Source organism: Cyprinodon tularosa, unplaced genomic scaffold (genome assembly GCF_016077235.1).
Source record: "Cyprinodon tularosa strain WSP-4 unplaced genomic scaffold, ASM1607723v1 ctg202, whole genome shotgun sequence".
NCBI lineage: Eukaryota > Metazoa > Chordata > Actinopteri > Cyprinodontiformes > Cyprinodontidae > Cyprinodon > Cyprinodon tularosa.
The window spans coordinates 461,523-486,390 of NW_024038744.1; the positions used below are offsets into that span (position 1 = coordinate 461,523).

The window sequence follows — 24,868 nt, forward strand, 5'->3', positions numbered from 1 at the left end:
TGTGGTTTACAGAGTTTATTTGAGCAGATCCATTTTTAGTCAAGTATTTTGTTGTCACCATTTGAATTTGGTCTCAAACATTAAAAAACATCACCTAATTTGCACTTGTGCATTTCCAATAACAGAGGAATAATATTACATTGATTCTACAGTGTTGAATCAAACCAAAAATATCCCTTCATATACAGCAAATATAGCTGTGCAAAGATCCATTGTGTTACATAAATGCATGTAAACTTTATAGCCAGATATATGGATATTAGAAAGCACCGTGGAAGGATATTCAGCTGTCAAATGTCTCCATTATTGGAGATTATAATACAGAGGCTGTATCCTTAATCTCCGGAAGAACACAAACATATGAGATACAGAAAGTAGAAATACTTTTTTCTTCTATCTTTTACGCAGAAAGAGAGCAATGTAAAATAAGTTGTTTTGATATAAAAAAAAGACAACAACTTAGTGTTTAATGCCAAATTCAACAACATACACCATAACCTACATGACAAAGCTTGAGATGATTGTATAGCTGCAGCTGGCTATGCTTTGATGCACAGCATTGCATCCAGGAGGTTGTCTGTGTACTTTACTTGTGTTGTTAGAAAACCATGACGCTTTAAAAGACGACTGTACTCTGCCGCGCTTCGCTGTTTCCCCTCGCTCATGCTGAGAGCCTGCAGCAGCCCTCGACTCGGACCGCTTCTGTTTTCATCCAGAAAGATCTCGCTCAGCAGGAGGCCACAGCCTGGCAGCAAAAGTATATGCAAACAAGAAACTTTAAAGCATACTGGTAGTTAAGCATTCACTGATGCATTCTGCATTAACATATAACACTACGAGTGACTAGGCATCTTTTAACTTGGTTGTTTCCTAAGACAGTCACGAAAAGAATAAAATAAAATCTAAAGAGAATCAAAATAAAAAGACAATAATCAAAATTCAAATACACAATAGAGCAGAGGAAAAAACCTAAATCACAGCTACGAAATACTGTGTGGTTACCAAAATGGCATACTGCTATTAATTTAACTAAGGGCCGGATCTATCAAAGGTTTGCGTGTGTTAAAACGTGAGCTATTTCACTGCGCACGCTAAAAAATGTACAAACTGATCTATCAACAGCGTGCTAAAAGCATTTGGTCTTTAAAACGTGCTAAATAGCGCCTCTGATCCATTTAGTACTTTTTCTGCAATGAATATGCAATATGGGGCGTTTACACGCTAAAGTGCGTCTTGTGGGAGGAGAACATGTAAATATATTAATTTAGCACTCGCAAAGGGATTTATCAAACTTGAACGCAATTTTGCTAACGGTATCTGACTCTATATTTAACACGTTTCAAAAGAAGGTGCAAATGGTCTGTATGCGTAATTGCGCACACATGGCAGCGGTTATTGTCGCAAGAAGGAGACATCGAAATAAAGCAAGGAGACGCAGAGAACGCATTTTTTCACTCCGTGTGAATATTTTTGCAATGAACGTGGAAACGATCATCAAAACATATAGTTTATCCAGCATTGCCATTTTGGAGCTGTTGGGGGAACTCCGAATGGATTTGGAGCCAGCCACAAGGAGGACCCACGCAATACCAGATATCACAAAACTCCTTGCAACATTGCACTTTTTTGCATCTGGGTCATTCCAGCGTACGGTTGCAGCGTGAGCTGGGATCTCCCAATCTCGTTTTTTCAAAAGTGCTGTCCGACGGGGTCGGGGTTCTCCCCCTGCGCCTGTGGAGCAACGTGCCAAATGCTGCGGGGATCTCATCCACAGTCACAGGCCAATACAAAACACCGGGTTTTTTTTTTTTTTTTTTTTTACTGCAGCACATACCACCTTAGGGAATAAAGGTTGCCAATTTATAAATATATATATATATATATATATATATATATATATATATATATATATATATATATATATATATATATATATATATATATATTTACTTATTTTTTTTTTTTGTTGGGGGTCACTGTAAGATTTAAATTTCTTAATGCACTAGTTTGCACAAACTACAAACTACTTTGCCGCAAACCACAAAACGCGCAAAACCATCATTTAAATAGGGCGTCTCCAACAGTTTTGCACCTTCCACCAGTTACGCAATCACTCTTGTTAAATCACCCGCAAACCATGGTTCAGCCCCTCGCACAAAATTCCAGTTTGCGAGCGCAAATTACTGCACGCAAAATTGGATCTTGATAAATCCGGCCCTCAGTGTGCAAAATAGGTGGGTAACTGGAGACCCACATTTCCATAAATGTGGTCTTCCAGTTTCCATTTTTGAGTCGGCTGGAGATAAAGAATTACCACCCTAGCGCGGGAAAAAAAGGAATAAACTTGCAAATAACAGTATGGTAAACAAAGTATTCACCAGATTAAAAAAAAGCAAACTAACAAAGAAGCAAATAATTTTAAGATTTTAAATATTTAAACTTTTTGGATTTTAAAGATCAATAGGAGACTAATGCTTATATTGGGTGAGGGAGTGGCGGCCTAGTGGTTAGGGCATTGCGCTTGGATCCCAGAGGTTCAGAGTTCAAGTCCCACTCCCACGGACTTCCACTATGGGTCCCTGAGCAAGACCATTAACCCCCACACTGCTCCCCAGGCGCTGCACAATGGCAGCCCACTGCTCCCCAACGGGATGGGTTAAATGCAGAGAGTGAATTTTGTTACTTTGTACTTGTGACAGTATACTGTAATGATAATAACGTTTGATTGTATTCTATTCATTCTTATATTAGTTATAACAATCTATGAGCTTAAAAAAAAAGAAAAACTACAAACTGTTTGCTTTAAATTTCATAATTTTTTCGTACCTGGAGTGCATGCATCTGAGATTTTCCTCAGCAGAACATGTAGCTTCTCATCAGTCAGATCATGGAGAATTCTCACCAGGATGTATAAGTCTGCTTTTGGCAATTCATCTTTCAAAAAGTCTCCTGTTCAAACAGTATAAGAAAGGGCATTTATGGTCACAAAGTGAAGCTGTAATTAAACAGCATTATAAACATTGTATAACATCTAGTATTTAACCGACAGTTAAGAGATAACTGACCTGATTTGAAGGTAACCCTTTCTTCTGTGTGCTGCTGGAAAGGTTCACTCTTCTCCACAACAGAGGGCAAGTCAAGCACGGTTACAGTAAGTTCAGGGTGGATTTTAATCAGCTCATATGAAACGGCACCAGTACAGCCTAGAAAAACAAAGAGTGCCAGTAGATGAATGCGTTCCTACTTTAAAACAATGTAAGGGTTTCATACCTCCCACGTCGCAAGCTGTTTTGTACTTAGAGAGGTCAAAGGCCGCTGCCACAGCAGTAGCTGCAATTTTAGCAGAGCTGTGCATGGCATGCATGAATCTTAGTGTGGCTTCTTCGCTGCTACAAAGAGAGTCCTTTAGATACAGACATAAAGGCAACATGTTAGGCTTTCACTGAGGATTTTATCTGCAATGCATGAATCCTATTCCAAACTTTAAGGTAATCACCTGACTGATCTCTTTGAATTTCTTGACCTTCTCTCGCTGGCTGGTTCCCTCCTTCACAGCACTCTCAAGGTGGGAGAAAAGAGGCCATATATTATCGTTACAGTGCTGAATGTAGGCGTGCAGCGAAAAATTGGCATCTGAGCGCAGGAGACGTGTGGCCAGGTCTGTGTTCTCAAATACAGGTTTTGGGCATTCTGCTAAAAATAGAATTACATGTGAATCTCAGATGAGAAAAATCATTGAAACATTAATTTTTATTAGTAATTTAAGTTACCGTAAAATTAAATTTACTATGTACACTCAATTTTATATATTTCATTTTGTAGCCCATGTCTTGGGTCCTAGTCTTATTGCACAATGTTGATCATTTTTTCTATTTTTCCTTTAATTTTTTTTCTATTTAAGTTCTTTTCTTTTTTTTTAAGTTTTGAATTTTTATGCAGTCTATGTGTTTTGTTTTTTTATTTAAAACCACACTCTTTATGAACCCGACACTAATGTCAACCAGATTTTTCCATTTACTCAACTTTTCATTAATAAGTGTTGGTACAGAACTTTAAAGAACCAGTTTCTTTACCAACTAATTTGTAGATAAAGAAGGAAACACACTTGGTCATATAAACTCACAGCAATTACATCTAGTTGAATGAAATAATGACGGGTAAATCGATGGTGATTTTCTGTAACTGATCCCACATCCCTGATCTATCATAATCTGACCTACTCAGCAATTTGAATGGAATTTCATGACTCAGACAGATTAGGAGACAATGTGCACCTTTGGGAAAATACAACCTAACATTTCTAATTTGCGAGATAAACCAGCTAGGTTTGTCCCCATGCAGGTGAGTCCAGAAGCACACAGCAAACATTCTGTGTGTGTATACAGAAGGTTTGTAGATTAATAATTAGTAAAATATTTTTTACAGACGTTAGGAGCTCTTTAGTCCAGAAAACAGATAAAGGGAAACAATAATCTCTTGAGCTTACAGAGCTGTAACTCCAGCTTTACATTTACTGCCTGGATTATTTATGATGGGGGAATTTCCTACACATACACTCCCATTAATACTCATTTTCCAATCTGATGTTACATAGAGGGACCCATGCAGCCAGTGTGACATAGGTTTTAGATTTAGACGTAAGCAATGTGTTTTAGCCTTGACCTTCATGGGGAGGATGTCAATTACGTTTGATTTTTGGAGTTATGATTTTTAGTTTAGCAAATTTAACTTTTTTATTAACTATAAGCAATAAATACATGTTGAATATACTCAAAGATGTGGCAGGTCTATTGTGCTGGTAGTGGAAAGCAAAGGTTGGAGAGTTTGCTATAGGTGGGGAACGTGGACTTCTCCAAAAAATACAGATTTCTTTTAGCAATAGTCCTTTTTATCAGATGATGCATTCCATTATTGAAAATACAGTATTTTAAATGATGGTAAAAAAAAAAAAAATTCACCAAAATAAACATGAAAAAATATTAGTTATATCGCTCCATTTAATTCCTCTGTATAATAATGAAGGAGTTTTTAACTAAATTCCTGACACACATTTTTTTAACTTTTATATGACAGAATAAATGGGATCCACTTGCATCTAAATAAGATGATTCAATACAATCTGCATATGGAGAGGAATGACTAACTTGTATCTTTGGTCTTTATCAATCCCAGTGACACACAAGCTTCCAGCAGCGTCTCAGTCCCTTTCACAGAGGCTTTGATCTCCTGGGAAACCTGCTCTGCATCCAGCCCAGGCTTTCTGTGTAGCAGGTCGAACAAGCAATACTTGGATGCTGTAAAGAGTGCCTGAGGCATTTTGGGAAAATAAAATAAAGACGCATAGATTATAAGGTACTACAGTATTCATAACAGCATGGTACATTAGGTAGTCAGTAAAAGAAGAACCACAGAAAGATTTGTAAACACACTCAAATAATTGCATAGATTGTATTTTCCTGCTCAGTTCTCTTCTCCCCTAACTTCAAAATGATACCCAGTAAATAGAGCCAAACAATGTCTATTAAAGGAGCCCAAAACCAGGATAGAGTTATCATTCTGACTGACCAATTACAAATCTGCCATTTTCTGAAAAGGTTTCTGATGCAACAACCACTTCCTTTGGTAATAACAATTTGCAGTCTAAAGGAATTTATCAGCGGGTTTTACATTGAGAGAAAATCTCTGTTACTTTAAATGTACTTAAATGATGCCTTGTCTGTTGACGCCCAATAAAAAAAAGTTGAGCTCCACCTCTGGTACTTATATAGCATTTCAGTGCTTTATAAGACCAAGGGCCCCAAAGCACTTTACACTATATTCAGTCATTTACCAATATAGGTGATGTGTCAAGTAATCAGGCAGTATTTGCTGTGTTGTGGGGAGCTTTCTCTCTGCAGCTGTACTTCTGCTGAGAAGATGACTCTGCAGAAGGTGGTTAAAGGTGCACAGTAGACTTCGGACCCATCCTACACACAGACTGCTCTAGCCTTACCCTATGATAGGCAGCGCCAGAGCATCCAGAGCTGAAAAGCGTGGCTCGGAAATAGTGTGTACCCTGCAGATGTTAAGACTTGAGTCGCACATAATTCAGCTTAATCTCTTTCCTAAATGTTAAATATTTAAAGTGCAGGTGCTCAAAGAGCCACATTGGACCAGAAAAAAACAAAAAACCAATCTGTCTAGAGCCGCAAAAATTTAAAGGTCTTATATAGTCGCACATAATCAGCTTAATCTCTTTCTTAAATGTTAAAAATTTAAACTGAGACCCAAGTCCATATTTCATTCAAGAAGCACGTAAATGTGTGCTGGTATGAAAATAAAAAAAATCCTTAAACAACTAATATCAGTTAATTCTCCCTGACTGGGAAGACAAACATGGATAAACAGATGCATTCCCATCATCCAAAAAGGCATTAAAACCTCAACGTCCCACTTAATAAAGTCTGTAAAAAAAGATATTAGAGCACTGACTATGCTCCTTAAAACCAGACGTTTATGACCAATACTTATTATATAAGTATTGGTCATACTGCAGTGGTTTGAAATGAATATTTTCTGCTGGAATCAAACCATCAATAAACTACCAGCCTTGAGAACTATGGCAGATCCAGAGTCCAACACAAAACTGGAAATAAGATCATTCAGGAAAAATTGTAACGCTAGTTATAAATAATAATGTCCAGCTTGGTGTACTTTGACCTGAAAGACATATTAAAAATGAGGTTAAAAGTGTCCTATGTTCAGGCTGATCCCTGCATCAGTAATTCACCACTCAATCTCAAGATGAATGTGAAAAGTTAATACATTAATTTATTCCCTGAACAGGTTTCTTTAATTGTAACAGCTAAATTAAAGCCTCAATACATCCTGTAATTGATTTTCTTGCCAAACGGGAGAAATGATAGACCTTACAAAGCTATATAAACCTCAATAAGATATATAAAGCAAGTATCTGACACATCATATGCCCAGTTAACACTTTTTTTTTTCCAAAGATGACAATTAAGAGGAAGTGAGAAAAAAAAAGAGTTTAGTCTGTTATACTATGAGAACTTTTTGTGAAGGCTGTCTTTTAACAGCAAAAAGAAAGAACAAACATTTCTGTTTTAATGCCAGGGTGCAAAGTGAAACCTTAAATAACAGAAGTGTACAACACTAAAAAGTATACTAATGACATGAATTGCATTTTGGAAACCACATGAGGCTAAAAATAACAAAAACCTTCTTCTATGCTGAGAGTTATAAAAAATAGTAAAGGAAAAAAGTAGCAGCTTTCAATGAAAGTAGTGAGAATTTGAAAGAAAATGGAAGAAAAAAACATGCATAAGCATTATATGAGGAGGGAAGCTTCTATCTACTAGCTTTATTTACAGGTCTAACACATTTTTATCCCTTTTTCAATGTATTGACATTTAATGCATGATGGTGCTTGCTCTGATATAATGCTCTCTAGAAAAGAAAGATGTGCAAATTACAACTCATCAGCAAATTAGCCTTTAGCATGGCTGCACCTCAATTTACTGGTTCCCAATGGCCCCATAGAGGTGGCTTTATAACACTCTAAATTCCTAATCTTTAAATAATCCAAATAAAGAGCAATAAATTGCTTTTGCCGAAAAAGAGATTTTAAAAAATGCGAAAATAGCCAATTTTGTATAAGTGGTAGGGGATCTGGAAAAAGGCCAAAAAATAAAGAGACTAAAACTGGTTTGGTCAGCCCTATCTAAATGTGGAAACTGCATATCTAACTGGCATTTTAGGCAAAGAAGGATGAAGTTCTTAGCTTAAAGTGTTGGAGATTAAAGAAAAAAAAAACATCATACATATAGGTTTCTCAAAAGTGCTAAAAACAAAATAGAAAAATAAAAATGTGACAATAATTAAGAGATTTAATATTAATCAATGTAGAAAAATGAAAAGATTACTATTAGCTCATCGCTCTGATAGAGGTATGGAAAGGAGCCACTGTTAAATTTACAGCAAACTGCTTTAAACAGTAGAATTTACCTCCACCACCTGCTCAAAACCAGCACAACCCAAAATATAGCAAATCAAAGTATAGGCCCATAACATTTCATGCAACCTAAATTATCTACACTCATCGGCCACTTTATTAGGTACCCCATGCTAGTAACGGGTTGGACCCCCTTCTGCCTTCAGAACTGCTTCAATTCTTCGTGGCATAGATTCAACAAGGTGCTGGAAGCATTCCTCAGGGAGTTTGGTCCATATTGACATGATGGCATCACACAGTTGCTGCAGATTTGTCGGCTGCACATCCATGATGCGAATCTCCCGTTCCACCCATCCCAAAGATGCTCTATTGGATTGAGATCTGGTGACTGTGGAGGCCATTTGAGTACAGTGAACTCATTGTCATGTTCAAGAAACCAGTCTGAGATGATTTCAGCTTTATGACATGGCGCATTATCCTGCTGAAAGTAGCCATCAGAAGTTGGGTACATTGTGGTCATAAAGGGATGGACATGGTCAGCAACAATACTCAGGTAGGCTGTGGCGTTGCAACGATGCTCAATTGGTACCAAGGGGCCCAAAGAGTGCCAAGAAAATATTCCCCACACCATGACACCACCACCACCAGCCTGAACCGTTGATACAAGGCAGGATGGATCCATGCTTTCATGTTGTAGACGCCAAATTCTGACCCTACCATCCGAATGTCGCAGCAGAAATCGAGACTCATCAGACCAGGCAACGTTTTTCCAATCTTCTATTGTCCAATTTCGATGAGCTTGTGCAAATTGTAGCCTCAGTTTCCTGTTCTTAGCTGAAAGGAGTGGCACCCGGTGTGGTCTTCTGCTGCTGTAGCCCATCTGCCTCAAAGTTCGACGTACTGTGCGTTCAGAGATGCTCTTCTGCCCACCTTGGTTGTAACGGGTGGTTATTTGAGTCACTGTTGCCCTTCTTTCAGCTCGAACCAGTCTGGCCATTCTCCTCTGACCTCTGGCATCAACAAGGCATTTCCGCCATTTCCGCTCACTGGATGTTTTTTCTTTTTCGGACCATTCTCTGTAAACCCTAGAGATGGTTGTGCGTGAAAATCTCAGTAGATCAGCAGTTTCTGAAATACTCAGACCAGCCCTTCTGGCACCAACAATCATGCCACGTTCAAAGTCAATCTTAGAGCTATACGGGCTCTAAGTGTATTAGCCCAGTATAAAAAAGGAGTACTTGGGTCAGAATATATATTAAGCATTCATGATTAAATGTTTATCCTGGATCAAATGTCACACAGTAGCATTAGGTGAAGGAGGAGCAGTGAACGTTCTCACTGAATAGAATTCACTGCGCGCCACTTCATCGCCCTTCACTGCACGGTTTGTAGGCATTAGGTTTTATTGCTTTGATGAAATTTTAGAAACATGATAAAGGAATCTTTCTATGGTGGACATGTTTCTTTCCAAGCAGGAACTGACATCCATCAGAGAAGCGCTCTCTTACCCCGAAATGTCACATTCTGCGGCACCAGCGTTCCTTGCTGTTATTTTTATTTTGAGGATTCTGGGTGAAAAAAATTGAAGAAATTCACATTCCTGCATAAGAGCGCTACCTGTTCAACCTGTGAACGGTTTCCATACTTGCAACAAAACTAGCAGCAGTAGTGGAGTTTGGAGATGCAATCTTTGCTCTCCTCTAATTTATCCAGAACTTCTGGGATCGCACTTTTTTTCTCAATCCCAGCTTGGTGGTTGGCTGCATATTTAGCATGCCTTCCTTGGAAATGCCTTTCCAAATTACTCTTTTTATTTTTTGACAACCTCTCATTGCTAAGCAAACATGCAGGCAATCCTTCCACATTGATAATGAATGCAAATGATTCGGTCCATTCTTCTTTGAATCATCTGTTCTCATCAGGTATCTTCATTTTTTTCCCCTTTGGGATCCATGGTCCAGACACACCTTCCTCTTTTTCTACAACAGCCACCTGCCTGGGACTACACCGCACTGAAACGTGCATTGCAGGCTATGACCACTGATCTCTATGGCTATAACGCAAATTTCTGTTGAAAGAAATGTTTACATTTATTTGTTATACAATTATTTTACAGCATTGGAAAACATAATTAATGTTTGTTTGACCTCCTGCACACCATATTAAAATAAAAAAACAAAAACAATTTTCATAAATTTTTGAAAAATCTCCATGGAGCTAGCCTGATAAACCAGACTAAATGTGAGATTAAATGTGTAATTTAGTCTGAACCCGATGAATGAGACATCGGAAGATTGTAAATGAGAACAACCCGTTGTTTTTCAAACCATGTCTGTGCCTATTGGCCAATGCTCTGACCAATGAGCGCAACTGACTGTGACGTAGTAAACGCCACAGAAAGCTGGTGGGGGAGTGTAAACAAACAGCCTGTTGGTAAAACGGCGAATAAGTCCTTCTTAAAAATGAATGAGAGTGGAGGCTCTTCCTGCTCACGTTTCAAGGAAAACCCCAAGTCTAATCTTTCTAAAATTGATTCCAAAGCCGAGTCAAAAATCGCCATCAGTCCTTCACACACGACTATGCCGAGAGAGAGGCCCACTGCAGACGGGCTGCTGTTAGCCCTGGCTGCCGTTGCCCTCGGAGGTCCGCTGGCTGTTGCGGCCCTTTCAACTTCGGCAATTGTTTTTTTAATTACGCATTAAATTGGTAAATAGATCAAATAGTGACGATTTTAAGTATAATGTTCTCGCCTCAAATTATCTTAAAACATACTTTTATTGAACAACAGCAACAGAAAGAAAAATTTTAACTTTCAATGGAATGCTCCATTGAAACAGTGCATGTTACTGTTCAATAGCTTTCTCCAGCGTTGTGCAGCTTTGTCGTCACACCCTCAAAACCCCGCCCGCTTTGCATCCAGACATTCAAAACACATTTCTGCGTTGTGATTGGCCCGCCAGATTTAGGGCCTGGGGCATTGATCGAGGCTAGACCAACTCGCAGGCAGGTGGGGCTTCTTTACTAGGCTACCATGGAGCTGCAAGAGCGGCACTAAAGAGCTGAATGCGGCTCCGGAGCCGCAGGTTGGCGACTTCTGATCTACAGGCTCTATGATGATTGTTTTTTGGTGGAGAATCATTTTTTATAAATATGCCACAATATCCAAAATCTGTCATCGTGTTTTGTCATTGTTCCACTGAATTATTTCTGGCCTAAAGGACCATAGAAATGAATGCATGCAGGTTTGCACCTGACTTTCAAAGACACATAATACAGATGTAAAAATGTGCACCTGCAAATTCTTTTACAAAAACGCTTTGTACTGACATGCATATCCTCCTTCTATAGAGTTTCACTGTTCAGTCCCCAGTCTAAGTTCAGCATGTTCTTAGAGGAAGCAGACTAAAACCTTTGGGTCATGTGTTCCCTAGCTGTTTAAAGATCAAACTCTAAGAGGAGCTGGGAAGAACAATAGTTCTTAAAGATAGATACTTAAATATAGATACACTAATCAAAAGCAAACATTAATACATACATTTTAATGTATAAATTAATGTACAATGAACGGTGTGGAAGTACAATCAATAAATTTTCAAACTTAGGAATTATATAAAGATGCAGCTGAGAAATAATACATTTTCCAAATTAATTCCATCAAAATAGTAAAGGTGTAAGATATTTTTAAAAAGTATAATTAGAAACATATGAAAACTGTTCTCCCTCATTTTTATCAACACGTGGATTTTGCTACTCGTGGAGAGAACACTCTGGACTTAGTTTATACAAACATAAAAGACGCATTCAGAGCAGCCCCCCGCCCCCACATCGGCTCCTCAGACCACCTTTCTGTGATGCTAATTCCTGCATACAGACCCCTGCTGATCAGAGCAAAACCTACAGTGAAGCAGGTGAGGGTCTGGACGGAGGGGGCCATGGATGCACTCCAGGACTGCTTTGAATGCTCTGAATGGGACATGTTCAAATCAGCAGCAACATATGACAACAAGATCAATGTTGATGAGTACGCCATGACTGTTTCAGCCTACATCAACCACTGCATCGAGGACGTCAGCACAACAAAGACCATCACCACCCGAGCCAACCAACGGCCCTGGATGACTGAGGAGGTCCGCCACGCGCTAAAAGCACGGAACTCAGCCTTCAAGTCTGGTGACAAGGAGGCACTGAGGACAGCTAAAGCCACCCTGAACCGTGCCATCAGGTTAGCAAAGCGGAACCATAACCAAAAAATCCAGCATCTGTTCCACGACGCCAACAACACCAGGAGCATGTGGCAAGGCATACGGGCGATCACAGACTACAACACGCCCCCTGCCCCGGTGGATGAAGTTGATGCTGACTTCCTAAACGGACTAAATAACTTCTTTGGGAGGTTTGAGGCACTAAATCGCACTCCAGCAGTGAAGGCTGTCCCACATCAGGAAGAGGAGGTTCTCTGCCTTGACACAGCCGACGTGTGGAAGACTCTGAGGAGGGTCAACCCGCGGAAGGCCCCAGGTCCCGACAACATACCTGGGCGGGTGCTCAAGGAGTGTGCAGGTCAGCTAGCTGGTGTCCTCACGGACATTTTTAACACCTCGCTGGAGCAAGCCACAGTGCCAGCATGCTTCAAGTCTGCCTCCATCATCCCAGTGCCAAAGAAACCTCAAGTCACCTGCTACAACGACTACCGGCCCGTCGCACTGACTCCCATCATGATGAAGTGCTTTGAAAGGCTGGTAAAGGAACACATCGTCTCCAGTCTCCCCCCAACACTCGACCCGTTCCAGTTTGCCTACCGGCGAAACCGCTCCACTGAGGACGCCATCTCCTCTGCTCTTCACCTGAGCCTGGCCCACCTGGAGGAGAAGAACACCCACGTGCGGATGCTGTTCCTGGACTTCAGTTCAGCGTTTAACACCATCATCCCACAGCACCTGGTGGGAAAGCTGGAACATCTGGGCTTCAACACACCCCTTCGAAACTGGCTGCTGGACTTCCTCACCAACAGACCTCAGTCAGTCCGGGTCGGTCAGAACACCTCTGATGTCATCACCCTCAGCACGGGCTCCCCTCAGGGCTGCGTCCTGAGCCCCCTGCTGTTCACCCTGATGACATACGACTGCGTCCCCAGGTTCACCACCAATCACATCGTGAAGTTTGCGGACGACACCACGGTGGTGGGCCTCATCAGGGACGACAACGACCGGGACTACAGAGAGGAGGTGGAGCAGCTGGTGGACTGGTGCAGTGAAAACAGTCTGATCCTGAACGTGGAGAAGACGAAGGAGATCATCGTCGACTTCAGGAAAAACCGCCCCCACCATGCTCCACTGCTCATCAACAGCTCAGCTGTGGAGGTGGTCAGCAGCACAAAGTTCCTGGGGGTGCACATCACGGACAACCTCACCTGGACTGTAAACACTTCATCTCTAGTGAAGAGGGCACAGAAGCGCTTGTACTTTCTGCGGAGGATGAGGAGAGCCCGCCTGCCCCCGCCCATCCTCACAACCTTCTACAGAAGCACCATAGAGAGCATTCTGACCAGCTGTCTCTCTCTGTGGTGTGGAGGCTGCAGAGCTTCTGACTGGAAGAATGTGAGGAGGGTGGTGAGGACAGCGGAAGGAATCATTGGGGCTCCTCTTCCCTCCATTAAGGACATTTCATCACAGCGCTGTGTGTCCCGAGCCCGTAATATCATCAAAGACCCCTCACACCCCCACCATGGACTGTTCTCCCTGCTGCCCTCTGGAAAGAGGTTCCGCAGCATCCGCTGCAGATCCACCAGGTTGTGCAACAGCTTCTTCCCCACTGCCATCAGACTGTTGAACCTTTGATCCACAATCCGAACTCTGCACCTATTGCACATTATCGGGCATCAAATGCTGCTGAACTTTTAACTTTTAGCCCTTTAAATTGTTCATCTCATTGTATTTTTCAATAACGCATTTTTTGCACAAATGCCATTTTGCACTGAACCACTGCAACTTGCACACTGTCTCTTATCCTCTGCACTGTTCACACTTTGACCACTGCTGCACTTTTTGTATTTTTCTATAACTCGTGCCATTTGAAATATCAATGCAACGTTCATAAGCTGTATGTAACGCAATTTCGTTCTGTATGCACCCTGTGCATACAAAATGACAAATAAAGAAGTCTAAGTCTAAGTCTATGAAGTCATAGTCTGCATGCGGCGGAGTTCCAGAAAAGTGGCACACCGCAATGTTCAGACACCACAAACAAGAGTCCAGACAAACAGGAATACTATAGTGTAGTTCTTAATGGTGTAAACAGATTATCCGTTTACACTTTACATGATGTGCGAAAACAACTTAAAGAAAAGAGAATAAAGAAATTATTCAAAACCGTTTAGAAATTCTTCAAGTTTTATACGAGCTACAGTCATGTCTTTACCCATCTTAAAAAACATGTTTCACTAATTAATCCAATGACATGCTAAAAATGTTGGGCAACCCAAAGTTGCTAGGAAACTCAGAAAAGTAATATACAAAACAGGAAGCACTGCAACAAAAACAATAAGCGAAAGTGCAACTTCTTAGCCGCATTCAGCCACCTGCCTCAGCCTGCTTTCAAAACCCGGAAAACTCTGATTTATTATTAAAACCCACGTGGCAGGAAAAAAAAAAAAAAGAAAAATCTTAAAAGATCTGTATTGAAAACAATGAGCTAAGAGTAAATAAAATGGTGCTAGAAGCACTTGTTACCTTAGATGCTTTAAATCCATCTATCAGTTTATTAATCAGCTCCAAGTCTTCTTTCTTAGGCCCCCTGTCATCATGCATGGCCCCATCTTTACTCCTCAGCATTGGTGATATGGTCTCTCTTTCATCATCTTCAAACAAACTGCTGACCTTTGCCTCACTTTTATTGCTCGTCTTTTTCACCTGGAAGAGAAACAATTTATGTAACAAAAAATAACATTTGACCAAACGGTATTTCTAAACCTAAAGACCCGACCAAACCTTATGAAGCGGACTGGATGACGGGCTTTTGGGTCTGGGGATGTTTTTAGAGCTTTCCTTCTGCTGACTTAAAATGGAGGTGGAAAGAGAGTCGCTGACGCTGAGGTTGACGGTTTCAGTTGTGTCGGGGGTAAAGAAAGAGCAGTGGTTGTAAATAACCCCTAGCTGTTTGCAGAAGTGGTTGAGAGGAAACCCAACGACGTTTAAGAAGTCTCCATGGACGTACTCAACCAGCATGCCCCCGAGAGCTTGGATGCCATAGCCCCCAGCTTTGTCCCTGGAAAAAAAAATCAAAAAACAAAGAGTTAAAAAAAAAACACATTCTAGTTTACAGTAATCCACTGATTCAATCTAATGTCAAATAACAATAAGACTTCCTTGAAAAAGTATTCATAAGATAAGATAGACTTTATTGATCTCAAAGTGGAGAAATTAACTTGTCACATTGGCTCAATATTTAAAAGAAGGTAAGACAATAACCAGGAAAGTCTATATGATCTTTAGGATCTATTCTAAATATAAAGAAATTGATCAAAACAAAAATCTATTAACGCTGTATGATTAGCACACATAGTCACATAAGCCATGCTTATTGCCAACTTTAAATGAAAAGGAGAAAAAAATGCTGTTGTAGCTCTGCAAATAGCATACCAAATGTCACCATAGCCCTACTTACTGACCATTTCAATCTTAAAAAACAAAAACGGTCTTGCATGAACTGAATGATTCAGTGAACAATTCATTTTAATGAACTGGTTGTAGTGATTTATTTCACTCAAAGGCACTGCTGATCCCATCAGTTGTCTGTTCATGGGCAGCAGCCATTTCTCTTTTTGCTCCTCAACACATGGTGGTTAGTTTATTAGTTTATATATGTGCATAGTTTTTATACAGGAAACTATGTAGATTGACAACCGGAATGAACAGGTTGAAAATCACAGAGCTATTGAAAAACCCACCCCTGACTTATCACATATGAAGCTGTAGTTAGATTTTCACCTTACAACAGCTGTTTACAGTTTAACTCTTGATAAATACCAGGTACCATCAGATGCATAGCAGTTTGTATGTGAGTATGATCGTACAAATTATACATTTGAAGAGTTGAAAGGAATACAAAAACATTTACTGGTTCACTAAGTGGCCATCAATCAATGTCCAGATGAAATAATTAACAGCTTTTATTGACCCAGAGACACAAAACTACGATGAAATCTAATATAAAATCTTGACAAATAATGGTTAATTTGGTTAACATATGTTCCTAAAGATTAACTAATAAGATCCATTTAGACAGACCAGACTAAAGGTAATATACTTTGAGTATTGCAGCGTGGTCGCCTACAAGAAGAGGCTAAAATTCTTAATCCTCAAGTAGTGTTGCGCTGATGTCATTGTTTTGGCCCCGATACCGATACCCGGTACCTGGCTGTGCAGTATTTGCCGATACCGATACCATTGGTTTGAAATTTGTGTGTGTGTATATACATAAAGAACATAAAATAACTGCCATCATGGATTTGTCAAGCTGCTGCTTACCTTTGTGAAGCTGGAAAAGACTAATACAAAGTTAATCTGGTAGAACTTTTTCTTGCCTACCTGGAATGGGGGACAATAGTTAAATAAACTCTTGGCTCTCAGAATGGTATTGTGCCCTATTTATTGGTACTCTCCGATACTGATACCACCATTGTAGTGCTGGATTGGGGCCCTGTTCGATACTGGTATCGGTATCAGTGCAACACTATCCTCAAGTGGAGCCAGATCGTATTAGTTGCAAGAGAAATATTCATGCTGGAGGCATGCAAGAAAAGAAACGTGAAGCATTATAGAAAAAGCCATATTACGTATAAGCATGGCTAATTGTGAGCATTTGGTGAGTTAATGCACTTCACGAAGCCAAGTTTTAACATTCCTACAAGAGCAACCTTTAGCACCTGTTGAAAAGCACTGCTAAGAGCACTAAGTGCACTTTGACTAATGTTCACCTGATTGATACGAAGCAGCAAGGACTCTTACGGCCCATCAGCGACAAAACCTGTTTTTAAATAACAGTTTCACATTTCTGTTCATGAGGGATTATTAGTGTCTTACATATCTCTGTATATAAATATCATTGTACGTTTTCCTTTCATATTTTTATAAAGATTTATAAGTTTAAAGAGAAAAGTGCAAGAAAAAACAATTTTCACTTTTCTTGGATCAGTTTTTAAATACAGTTTCCAAAAAAAAGTTACTATATGAACACACTTAGGTCCATACACCAACAAAAATGTGTATTAGTTACCCATTTACTGAAGCAGATTGAAGTTATAGTCATAGACATACTGTAGGTTTTCACATTAAAGTGTTCGAGGCGTGGAGTTTTGCATTTGGACGATTCTGCTGTTGAGAACATATGTGGTCAATACAAGTGAAACAAAAAAGTGCATCCAAGGACTGCTACAATTATAGGAGTGACAATCTACAGCTTATATATTCTGAGAAAGAAAGAAAGCACAGGTGGACTCATCAACGCAAAAATACAGAGAAGCCCAAAACAGTGGATGATATGTTTGTCATGGTTTAAAAAAGCCCATTACCGTACATTAGCCAATCAAGTGAAAAAAAAAAAAACTTTCCAGGAATGCTATGTATCAATATCCAAAGCAATCCTTCCACAAAGCAAATACCTCCTGAAAGTAAACACAGAGGGTTCACTGCACAGTGAACTGTGCAGTGTAAACCCACTCATAACTCTTAGGAATATAATGGTAAAACAAAACAAAAAAAAAAAATTAAAAAAGCCAGCACTGTTCTGGGAAAACATTAAAGCAAGATTGAGTTCTACCACAATGATGGAAAGAAAAGGAGTAGAGCAAAGGGATGGTAAAGCTCATCATTCAAAGAAAACCAAATTATCTGTAAAACATAGTGGAGGCAGGGTGGTGGTAGGGCATGCATGGCTGCTACAGTAGAACTGGGTCACTGTGTTAATTAATAATGTGAAACTGGACAAAAATAGCCAAATGAATTCTGAGGTATTAAGAGACATACTGATGAAAACTGATTGATGTTGTTTCGTAATACAGATGGAAACTGTCCCAAAGAAAAAATCCAAAGCAACCCAGGTGGAATACTCTTCAATGGCCAATCAGTCACCTGATATTAACCCAAAAAATTAGACAGAAAGACACACAAACAAACAACAACTTAAAACCGCTGCAATACGTGTAAAATGAGGGAAGCACAGCATCTGTTGATGTCCGTAAGCTCCACACTGCAGGCAGTCATTGCAAACAAGTATTTCAGTTATTTAAATTGTCCAATTAAAAATGGGATTGTGTTTAAAATCTGATCATTTTTTTCACATTTATATTCCACCATTTGTTCAACCCACTGAATTAAAGCTGAAAAACTAAACTTCAACTCCATCTGAATTATTACATTAATGTACAGAAGCATAATGAGAAAAATATTGTTTCTAACCAAATATTTATAAACCAAACTGCATCTTGCATCAACCAGGCCGGACGCATGAGAGACACACCTTTTTTATGATGAAGTGCATTTTTTATTTCTTGATAGCTCATCCTAATCTGAGTTTATTTTCAAAGTTAAGGAGCTACTGTGTATTTTAGGCCCAGAAATGCTTAAACTAATAGGCCTAACAAGGAGAGCTTTAGGCAGAGAAATAAGACCAAGTGATCATCTACAGCTCAGATGGAGACATTAGTTTAAAAAAATAAACTTTTGGTTGAGCAACAAACGTTGCTTTAAACAAAAGGGATTGTCAAAAAGATCACTACTAAAACTAGGGCTGCAACTAATGATTATTTTGCAAATTGATGATTCTGTCGATAATTTTTTTTCGTTTAATCGATTAATAATCAGATAGTCAAAGGTTTCTTAAAGAAAATTTTTTATGAAATCGAATCTGAATCTTTTTTTATCTTAAATGCAAAATGTTTACATTTTTTTTTTTTTTTGGCATTATTAATGCTCTAAGTGGCTAGAGCAGCTAAAGGCATGTTTTACAACCTCTATACTCCAGTTAACGATTACTCGATTACTAAATTAGTTGACAATTATTTCAATATCGCTTAATCACGATTAACCCTATTAATTGTTTCAGCCTAAATTAAAGCAAAACCACAAGCAGTCCAAATGTTATTTGCCAAAAGCCATTTAGGGGACTTCACAAACATGAGGAAGTGGACATTTTTTGTCAGATGAGATATACACCTTTCACCATTTCTGTTCTCATGTAAAACATTATGGAACCTTGAAAGAATCCAAATAGGGGGCCCCAAATGGCATTGGCAAAACACAGGTTGGAACAAACATTGAGTGACCATGTTAGGGGTTATCTATAAAGATTGCTTAGAAAATTGGTTTAAAAACTGATTTGCTCCAGGTCCATATAAATAATAAAATTTTACAGTGGCCATGAAAGGAAGTTGGAGTTCAAAGCAATGAAGTTTAAAAAAAAAATTATTTAAAAATAATAGTATTAATGACAAATATTACATATAGTGCATAGATATCTTAAATTGATACAAACAAAGGATATAGGCGATTAAAATAAAATTGTTTGTTTTCCACTTTGCAGTTTGCACAGACATCATTATTCTAATATTTTTATTTCTGATTTTTTTTTAAATGGTTTACATGCCAGTAGACTCTCCCTGTCATTAAGTTAATGCCCCCTTAATAGACACGAATACCACAGAAATCTTTGCGTGTGAGTTTGCATCCGGATTTCAAAAGTGCTAAATATAGATCCAAAAACTGCACCAGCAATAATTTTCAGATTCGCTTTGCCCATAGAAAGAATTTACATTTGCACATCCTCCACCCAATATATTGCTTAGTTTGCTCATAGGAAAAGATACATGTTCACGAAGGCACACAACGAGAAATATCTGCATTTGATGTACAAGAGATATTGCAAACCCAATATAGATTGTACATATTTTGAAGATCTGATAAGTGAATATTATTAGGTTTGCATGCATTTCAATACAAACAACCCCTTTTTCAGATTAGACTGTATGCATTGCTGAAAACAAAAAAATGAACAACACCATGAACAGACCTTTTTTCAAGGGAAAAACACGGCAGTTGTTATTTCAGACTGTGGGGAAGCTTTTTTAATAAGATGGTTGGAGGAAAGATTAAATAAAACCACGACAATCCCGAAAGAAACCATGAAGAGCAACCGAAACAAATAGCCACAGCTACCATGGAACAGTTTAGATGAACACATATCTATTTGAATGGCCAAGCCAACATCCCAGCAGGAATCAAGTTAAGAATATGTAGCAAGACTTGAAAGCTGATGTTTAGCAACGCTTCCTGTCCAATCTGACTCAGCTTTAGATTTCCTCCAATACCATTGATTGTTGAGTATCTTTTTGACGAACTATGTTTACCATTTACTTTCTTTCATGAAATCGCCTAGCTGCAGAAAGTCATTAAATTAAAAAGAAATACATTTTTTTTTATTAAACCCATCATGTAACAATATATACACTACTTTTGCTAGACACTTTAAAATTTGATTTAGTCTAATTTAAAGGTATAGTAGAGGATGCTCTTTTTCCGAGTGGATTATCTAAATAAGTGGTCCTATTACTTGTCAATCATTCAGGTGATATGTTTACATAAGGACGTCCTACGTGCTCATCCCCATTTTCACTTACTGGTGGTGAGTCTGACATAGTGGAAAAACTGCAAATCTTCTATGGCAAAGTAAGCTTGTATGAGCGATGGAAACAGTAACTTTTTAACAGAGCGTGTACAAGGAGAAATGAGGTCATGAATGCTCTCGTACGCATTTAATAATCGTTTCCTCTCAGTAGCGGGTACAGGGTTGTGCATGTGGATTTTTTTTTGCACAAGTGGAGAGGGCGGGTCTTTTCAAAAATTAGCAAAAAAAATCCTCCACCATACCTTTAATACTTCACACTAACACAACACATGCCTTTTCAAACCAGGTAAACACAGCTTATTAAAATTCAAAGTTCAAAAGGTAACAAGTTCACGGGCTTCAAAATGAGTTAAAAATAAATAATATCGACATAATGGTTACTGAGGCAAACCATGCAAAGAATGATCAACACCACAAAGTCCCAAAGGTCAAATGTCTATACTCACATAGGTTCACCACTATTGATGTATTCCCATAGCATGTCCTCTGAGAGCTCTGCAAACTTAACCTTTGTTTCCTCATAGAAGTCTATTAACTGGTAGTCAACTTCATCATCTGGGCAGGAATCAGAGACGGTTAGAAATTAGATATTTTATCTGATAGTAACAAACAAGTCAATGAAGCGTTAAAACATACTGTCTTTATCGTGACACAGGACAATGGCGACTCCAGTAAACACACTGTGCTCTTTACCGCTCAAACTGAAAAGCAAAAATAAAATAACATGATATATAATTACATGATTCTTTTGTTTGTTCTTTAGTGTAAACTGTAAAACAACATAAACCTGTACCTTGATAACATCCTGTAAGCATCCTGCTTATCAACAGGCTTTTCAAGAATCATGCCATTAACAGTCTACAAATTTAGAAACAGTAATCATTTGGATGCAAACAAAATTAAGACAGCATCACACAAGTGGCTCCAGGAATGTTTTTTCCTTCTTACCACAATTGTGTCGGCGCCAATTACCACGTCAGGCGTTTTCAAGTGTTTCTGAAGCAAAGTAGGACAAATATATGTATTAGACTATTCATCTGGATAATTGGCCCTGCGATGGACTGGCGACCTGTCCAGGGTGTACCCCGCCTCTCGCTGGAGATAGGCACCAGCACCCCTCGCGACCCAACTTGGGATTAAGCGTGTCAGAAAATGGATGGATGGATCTGGATAATTCTGCATTGTATGCTAAGAAAATAACCAAACTTACAATCGTCATCCTCCTGGCCACCTCCAATGCCTTCTGCTTGGCTGTCTCTACAGCATACTCATGAGGGGCTTTGAAAAGCCCCTTATCAAGAGTTTCTTTAAACCAAGACGGCACAACCTCGAAACGCAGCCCCTAACATGCAAGACAAAGAAAAACAGGACAGTATTTACAATATTTACAGGAGTGTAGGTCATCTTTTAGACGGCAGCATTTCTTTTTTATTATTTCTTGAAAAGACATTGCATTTAAGATCACAATTTTATTCTGCAGCTAAACAGATAACAGACTTATTAACAGATTTCCTTTTTCATGATAGAAAATGTTAAAATACATAGTTTGATCTGATCTAGAGGAATTTTTAAACTTAAAAACATGATATTTGTATAGCACTAGTTTCTTTTAAAAGCACATACCGCATTTCGCAGTATCTCCAATCTTCTAGGAGAGGAACTGGCCAACACCACCAGTTTACCAGAGAGCTTAGAAATGACTGGATTTAGCACCATTATGGCCTTGGGGTTAACAAACCTTTGAGATAGAAAGAGTTAAATATTAAAGTATAGATGTGGAGAAGGCTGGACCAGAGACACTGTTTGAATAATCGATCAGCAGAACTTCAGACTTTGCTTTCAATATTCATCAATGAAAGTGAAAAATAGAAGCAAAACTGTTCATTTAACAATGAAATCTCCATTTTTAACACTTTAAATTTATTTTTAGATCTTATTCACACAATTTATAAATACATGTTTCAAAACATGACATATAACTACTGAAATATAACCATTTGTTGAATGTATGTACAGTTTGAACAGGTTATTATGCTATTGTTATTGTTAATTAAGGCTCCAAATAAACAAACTTAACCAACTGCTGCCACCAAGATAAGCTACCATCATCTAATAAAAGTAAACACGCCAAACTTCTTTATTTACTCTGTAGCATCGACATAAGTTCGTATCATCTTACCTGAAAGAGAACTTTTTAAAAACCTACAAGAATCTGTCTATAAATAGTTCAGTTTAGAACACATTTAGAAGACCTGATTAACATTATCCACTTGCTTCCAGAAAGCTTTCTCTTACCTGCAGAAGGCATGAAAGGTGGTAAGAAAAGCTTGCTAAGGCAGCCCAATTACGTATCTGACGTAATGACGTATGAAGTGGAAGCGGATACTGCTACGCCATTGGTCGCTTGGCGAAGCCGTGCCAGTGAGACGGCCAATTGGCGAACTCCCTCTCCGTAAAATGATTGGTGTAAACATAACAGCTGACCAGGGGCAAAGAGTCACTTGTCTTCTAGCATGTTTTATTGTTTTTAAGTTATATTTTTGCATTAGGTTTGCAGGGTGCTGGATGTACAAAACATCATCGAATATTTTTTAAGGATAGGATTTTTTAACAGAGCAATAATATGAACGAAGCTTAAAAAAGAAAAAAAAGAAAATGTATAGATGTTGTTTTACTATAACACCCGGAAATGTTCAAATTAGGTCATAGATGTCTAGTAAACAAACAGTCCTGGCTGCTTACGCAATATGTTGTTTGTGCTGCAATATCCAACTCTTTGATTTATCTTGTTCGATATGTGGTGGGTAAGAATTATTAAATACATGTGCAAGCTGTTTTGTTTTTTGTTTTTTTTTTACCAACCACCAAAAAAAGTTTTATTTATTTATTTTAGCTTTTATTGGTCATTAAACTGTCACAAGTACAGAGCAGCAGAAATTCACTCTGCATTTGACCCATCTTCTTGGGGAGCAGTGGGCTGCCGTTGCTCGGCATCCAGGGAGCAGTGTGGAGTTAAGGGTCTTGCTCAGGGACCCAGAGTGCAGTCTGGGGATCTAACCGGGTACTTACAACCTTCTCAGAGCACAATCACACTCCCCCATTGTTCCAGTTCCAATTTAAATAATACTGTAAATTGTATTCCCAAACTGAGAGTTATGTAAAATTAATAAGAAATACAATGGAAAATCATTTTATATATCTTATATTTTCATTTTGTTTGCATTTATTCATCCAATTAGTTTGTCTGTGCCCCCTTTCTGCTAAAAATTATTTTCCTCTCACTTCACTTTATCACCACATTCTGCTTGTCACGCCCACTTGTAAGTTCACTAATAAAAAAGGTGAAATCAGTCAAATTGATTATATTTACTGCAGCAGAGAAAAAAATGACATAACACTAATAATGAAAACAGAGAGGAGAGTTTATTATCATTTAATCAAAAAAACAAAAAAATGACTTTGGTATTTTGACAGTTATACACTGACATATTTACAAATGTAAAAGAAAGACCACCATTAACAACCATCAAATTAACCTAAGCATTTAGGTTAACCTGAAACATACATTTTTACATAAATTCACAGCTTAGAATGCTACATATTTTGCAGTAAAAACAGTCATGATGTGATGTTTGAGCAAACAGGTAAACTTTTTTGCAAAATAATCCACTGATGGTGATGGCTTAAGTGGGACTTTGCACAACAGAATAACAATTCTATAAGATAAGAATTGCATTCATCACTTGGGAATAAGAAAGAAAGAAAGAAAGTCACCTGTAGTACCAGATCATATAAATGAAACCTAAAATATAAACACTGTTAAAGCATAACATAACATAAATGCAGAGTAAAACAACATGGTTCCCTTTCACATTTACCAGGAAAAATTTTAGAAAACATTCCTTGTCAATGTTGCTAAGTTTTACTTTACTTAAGTAATGTGCAACATTCTCTTCAAACGTTGCCCTTCTCCATTACTATAACCTGTTCAAAACATTCAATAATGAAAATGTCCTATTTTGAGCACATTTACAAAATATTGTCCTCACCAGTTGTAACAGACACATGATAAAAATGTAAAAAGAACAATGATCTTATTGGATTTAAATGTCAATTATATCAGCTTATTCAATTAATATGTTTCTGAATTGTTACATTATAGTTAGGTGCTATCATACAATTTAGAAGGCTTTCTTACATCAGTTATGGTCCTAACATAAATATTTATCTTTCTGT

General features: G+C 38.4%; 1 protein-coding gene across 3 annotated transcripts; it reads right to left on the reverse strand.

The window, feature by feature from the left end:
• Positions 1-441: 441 nt before the first annotated feature.
• asmtl (acetylserotonin O-methyltransferase-like) lies at positions 442-23,004 on the reverse strand. 3 transcript variants are annotated; one of them, XM_038284820.1, is made up of 15 exons: positions 22,928-23,004; positions 22,256-22,370; positions 21,843-21,974; positions 21,581-21,628; positions 21,426-21,490; positions 21,269-21,333; positions 21,079-21,187; positions 14,941-15,217; positions 14,683-14,862; positions 5,145-5,307; positions 3,497-3,690; positions 3,271-3,403; positions 3,066-3,203; positions 2,827-2,949; positions 442-745 (listed from the first exon to the last, which is right to left on the reverse strand). In XM_038284820.1, the coding sequence occupies exons 2-15, from the start codon at positions 22,346-22,348 to the stop codon at positions 540-542; spliced, it is 1,926 nt and encodes a 641-aa protein (XP_038140748.1). In that variant the 5' UTR covers positions 22,349-22,370; positions 22,928-23,004; the 3' UTR covers positions 442-539. The 3 variants fall into 3 exon arrangements, with proteins under 3 accessions (XP_038140748.1, XP_038140746.1, XP_038140747.1); XM_038284818.1 differs by having other exon boundaries at positions 3,497-3,693; XM_038284819.1 differs by having other exon boundaries at positions 3,497-3,693; positions 22,812-22,946.
• Between the last annotated feature and the right edge of the window lie 1,864 nt (positions 23,005-24,868).

Bases quoted from the DNA above. Each gene is read 5' to 3' on its own strand.
- asmtl (XM_038284818.1), bottom strand. From the start codon at position 22,348: ATGGTGCTAAATCCAGTCATTTCTAAGCTCTCTGGTAAACTGGTGGTG. The intron at 3,694-5,144 runs GTTAGTCATTCC...TTCTATTTTTAG, and splicing joins GATAAAGACCAAAGATACAA to CAGAATGCCCAAAACCTGTA. The intron at 3,404-3,496 runs GTGATTACCTTA...CTGTATCTAAAG, and splicing joins AATTCAAAGAGATCAGTCAG to GACTCTCTTTGTAGCAGCGA.